At 45.7% G+C, this 4,529-nt stretch overlaps 1 protein-coding gene across 2 annotated transcripts in view; it reads left to right on the forward strand.

Moving 5' to 3' along the window:
• Positions 1-34: 34 nt before the first annotated feature.
• The window catches only part of RUNX1T1 (RUNX1 partner transcriptional co-repressor 1), a 155,004-nt gene continuing 150,509 nt past the window's right edge, over positions 35-4,529 (forward strand). For both annotated transcript variants that reach the window (XM_017847350.1, XM_017847352.1), the window contains exon 1: positions 35-559. Coding sequence is in view for 1 of the 2 variants with exons in the window: in XM_017847352.1 (XP_017702841.1) it covers positions 532-559 (28 nt within the window). In the remaining variant the exon portion in view is untranslated. The remainder of the gene's footprint in view (positions 560-4,529) is intronic.

The raw sequence follows: 4,529 nt of genomic DNA on the forward strand, positions 1-4,529 counted from the left end.
CCCCTGGCGCGAGCGCGCGCCGGAGCCGGCCTGATGCGGGCGCTCTCCGCGCACAGCGCGCGGCGCTCCTGCTCCCCGGCGGACGCCCGGCCGCCCTGCAGATAAATGCGTCGCCTTCCTCGAGAGTGAGCGAGGGCGGGCGAGGCAGACGCAGACGCCGCCTGTGACAGTGGCAATTCCCTGCGCCCCACATCACATTTGTCTGCCACAGCAGCAACAACAGAAAAGCAGAGGGAGGGAGGGAGGCGGGAGGAGGGGAGCAGAGCTCCGCAAGTCTTGGGCTCGGCGTGGAGGTTGCATTTGGCTGGCGTCCCCGACCCCGGGCTTTTTGCACCGCAGCTCTCTGCGTAGCGCCGGGCGGCCGCAGTCGCTCCGCGGCGCGACTCCGCGGCCTCGTGGCGAGGGCGCGTGGGCGAGTGGCCGCGGACACTCTGGCCTCGCGAGGGAAGCCGCGCCGCGCCCTCTCCCCGTCGCCCCGCGGGCCGGCCGAGACGACGGGAAGTTTTATTTGCAGCTCGGAGCCCGTGGCGGATGGTGGGACTCTCCGGCCCTGTGCAGTGTAAGTGCCGGCGGGAGGGCTTGGCCGGCGGGCGGGCGGCGGGAACGGGCCCCTGGCTGTTATTAATTACTGTTCCGATGACCGTCATCTTCGTTTGGATTATTCGACCGCGAGAGGCTCCAGGCTGTACTTGTCGCTCAATTAGGGTAGGACTACGCACCAGGGCAAAGAGGAACATCGCGGGTGACTCCGGTCTGCGATGACACTGAACTTCGCGGGTCAGCCGAGGATGCAATTTTTGCTATTAGATTCCCCACACTGTCTTTTAAAAACATTTTTTCTTCCCTCTCCGTAGTCACGGTATGCGAGCAGGAAGATGAGTGGGTTTCTCCCCCACAAAACAACTGATCGAGGTGCCCATAGTGCATTTGGCAGGTGGCCCTATGACCGCATCATGGGGTTGTTTCTTTTTTCCTTCTTTTTTTTTCTTTCTTTTTTTTTTTTTCCTTTTCTGTAAACTGGAAGCAAAGGCTTGTTTTGATGGTGGAAAACTTAGTCCTAAGGAGTAGGAGAGGCAGGATCTTAACTTTGGGACCGGGCTGCAACTAGGGTGGGGGTTTTCTTAAAGATACCCAGGCGCTCTGCGCCCGCCTGCGAAGTTTCCCTGTTACGCCTGGCCGTTTGGGGTGCTGGATTGGGAAGCCCCTGGGTGAGCGGGTGGACGGCGGCTCCCGTCCCGGGCTTCGCAGTAAGGGGCCGATGGGCAGGGTTGTCCCCGCCCGACCTCTGCGCGCTCCGGACCCAGCCGTCCCGGCCCTCCTGGGTGTTCCCGTCGCGGCCCGGACTCGGTGCCCGCTTTTCCTGAGCGGGGAGCACAACCTTGTGCCCTGTAGCTCCCGCCAGAAGGGATCCAGACTCGGAGCCGCGTCCAGAGAATTCCTTTCGTTTTCCAGGAACCCCTCTGGTGAAGCCCCCGGGTCAGTGGAGACATGCTCCGGGGCCCGCCGCTCACTGCCCTCTTTGCGAACCTGAAAGGACCGGGTTGGTTGGCGCACCCAGACCCCTTTCCCCAGGCGGACCTGGCGTTGACTGGGTTGCCTTGGGCAAATATATCTAGGTCAGCACAAGGCGCTCAAATCCATTTTTTGAAACGTACTATTTTTTATTTTTTGTAAGGGCGGTCAATCCTTGGAAAAGTTTGAGTACTATGATTCCGGGAAGTAGGATGTGAACCACAACTGTTACTAAAAATAGCTGCCTTCCCTCCCCCTCTCCCCCAAAAGTCCTTTCAGTTTGGAGGATTTGGCTGGGCGGCCGTGCAGCCCATGGTCTCCTCATTCCTTGCAAAGCGTATCGGAGGAAACCTTCAAGATTGGGCACCACACATTCCACCGTGCCCTAGCCTGGCTGCTGCTTTCTGGGGGAATCTGCAGAAGGTCGCTTTAAGGAATAGCTAGGATTCCCGTGGAGGAGGTTCTGCAGAACAGTGCCCGAGGCCAGAGCGAGGGAATGAAGACCGGGATAACTGGAGAGGCCACTCCAGACAAACTTCATGTGCTTAATGTAACTCTGAGCCCCCTTGAATCTTTAACTTCGCTTTCCTTAATTAATCTGCCCAGGGCCTGTATATAAATGGCTGTCCACAGCTGCTGCAGATTGATTTATCTCCTGATAAAGGTCGGGTTGCTGACCAAAGCATTCCTTATACCTTCTGTGTGAACTGAAATGTGTTTTACAGGGATTTTTTTTCCCTCTCCTAGTCTCCTTTTCAGCATCTGTACCATTTTTAAGTGCACTCAGTAGCTTTTATTATCATTGCCCTCCTTTGCATAGAACAGGAGTGGAACTGGGTCTGTGCCCAGTGATTCCACACTCCCTAGAATACAAATCGACCAGCTTCTCTGTGATAAACGGTTTGTTAGTGTTGGGGGCCTCCTTTTAGTTTATGGCAGCGTTTGCCTTGACCATGTGAGTATTCTGTTGTGCCCAGTTTCTCCTGTCACACAATTCTTTAGTAAAGGTCACCAAACACCATTGTTTCTTAAACCATCATAGCCCCAACCTGAGCAAAGTTTATGTCAGCTGTGATGTGTATACACAGAAGCAAATATATAATTCTGTGGATTTCCCCCTCTTTTATCCTTAAAGTCTAGTTTTTAATATTATTATGATTTTCAGATAATAAAGATAGGGTTGTTTGATTTCATTTTCTTTTTTTTTCTTTACTGATTTTTTTTTTTTTTTTTTTTTTCAGAGAAGTCTGACAGTCTCACCCAGTAGTAATCAGGGTTTGATCCGGGCTTTTTTGCAGCCAGGATGGATGCTGAAGAAGTTGAAGTCCATTATTTCTTGTGCTGTGTTCAGCATTTTATATTTTGTTGGTTTATTATTTTAAAGGATGAAATTCCAACAAAACAACCAATCAGTCTTATACTGGGTGCATAAAAACGGACTTTTTTAAATACTGAGGATAACTTTTTATTAAATATTTGGGTTTAGGCATTAATAATTTTATTATAAACTGTTTAGACAGCGGTGACTTTATTTGAAAAGCTAAATATTGCATGGGAGAATTTCAATACTCAGTTTCTCCAATGTCCAGTTTATACCTAATAAAAGCAGTGGAGAAAACAGTCTATTTTTTCTTTTATGTTTGGACAACTCAAAGCAGACTAGAAGTCTTTGAAATGATATTTTCCTTTGTGGACTTAATCTCTGTGGTCCATTAATACCTGCTAATAATTTGTGTTAAAATGATCTTTAAAAGGTCCTTTCTAATAAAAATCATTCTATGTGCAATACAATACATTGCACTATTAAATTGCAAGGACAGTATTTTTGCAGTTATGGGACTACAGCTTTTAATATTTGCACAATTTTCCTGAGCGGAGTGAAATATTGCTCTTGATGTTAGTATTTGATGATGTGCTCTCCCATTGAGGTGAAGGTCTAAATATTTGTAGATAAAAGAGCACTTCATAAATTGCAAAGAACTACACAAATGTAAGGTGCCATTATAATTTATTTTATTGTCAAATCGAAGCTTAGCCAAAAAATCTTGCATTTCTTTAAACATTGAAAAAGGATCACGAGAAAGAAATGCTTCCAATAGGAATGCTGGTCAGTGGTTGTCAGTTTAGGACATTCTTCACTGTCAAATCCTGTTTCTCACTTCTTTGATATGAACATCAGCTGACAGGCACTGAATGCAAAGCCTTCTTCACTGAGGTTTTATGCAGGCAGCATAGCCCTTCATAGCAAAGCAGTCTGAAAAATTGGCACCTGCAGGATTTGCATGTGAAAAAAACCGAGTCAGTTGCATTTTGCTGCAGTCTATTACTGTAAGTTATGTAAGTTCAGTGAGAAAGGCTATTTATTTGTTGCTGTTTGGGCATTTAAAGGTTCTTTGTTTTATGGACACCTTATTCATCATATAGTGATCCACAGACTTTATTGATAGCAGAAGCAGGGAGAAGTGAGCTCTGGCTTTATAGAAGTTATTTATTATAGAATGGAGGTGCTTTTAACCATGTGCTTGCAGAGTGCACTTACATTCATAGTTAATTTTTAAGATGTACCTTAAAAGAATGAACTCATTCAACTTTGAGAATAATCAGAAGTAAAACAAATACATAAAACTAACAAATACCCTTTGAAAATAATATAGGATTTTAATTTCTATATGTTAATAACAACTCAAAATCTATAAGAAAAAAATTTAAACCTTTTTCTAAATTCAGGAAAAAAGTTGTTTCCCCAACTTATAAAATTATGTTTGCCTTTTAAAAATCAAATTTGACTCTATTTATGCAAAATAACTAACAAATATTCAATCAACTAAAACACCTCTGTGAACCTGAGTATTATCTGTCAGCAGGAACATTTTATCCAGAATAAGCTATTTATTATTATCTAGAGACACCTTCCAACTTCACTTTTTTTTCCACAGCCATTAATATAAGAGTTCCTAAATAATGTTTAAAGAACAGTGAACATTTTATTAAAGCAAACATTAGTTCAGTTTAATGGA

The sequence above is a fragment of the Rhinopithecus bieti genome, unplaced genomic scaffold, assembly GCF_001698545.2.
Source record: "Rhinopithecus bieti isolate Rb0 unplaced genomic scaffold, ASM169854v2 scaffold_26532, whole genome shotgun sequence".
Classification (NCBI taxonomy): domain Eukaryota; kingdom Metazoa; phylum Chordata; class Mammalia; order Primates; family Cercopithecidae; genus Rhinopithecus; species Rhinopithecus bieti.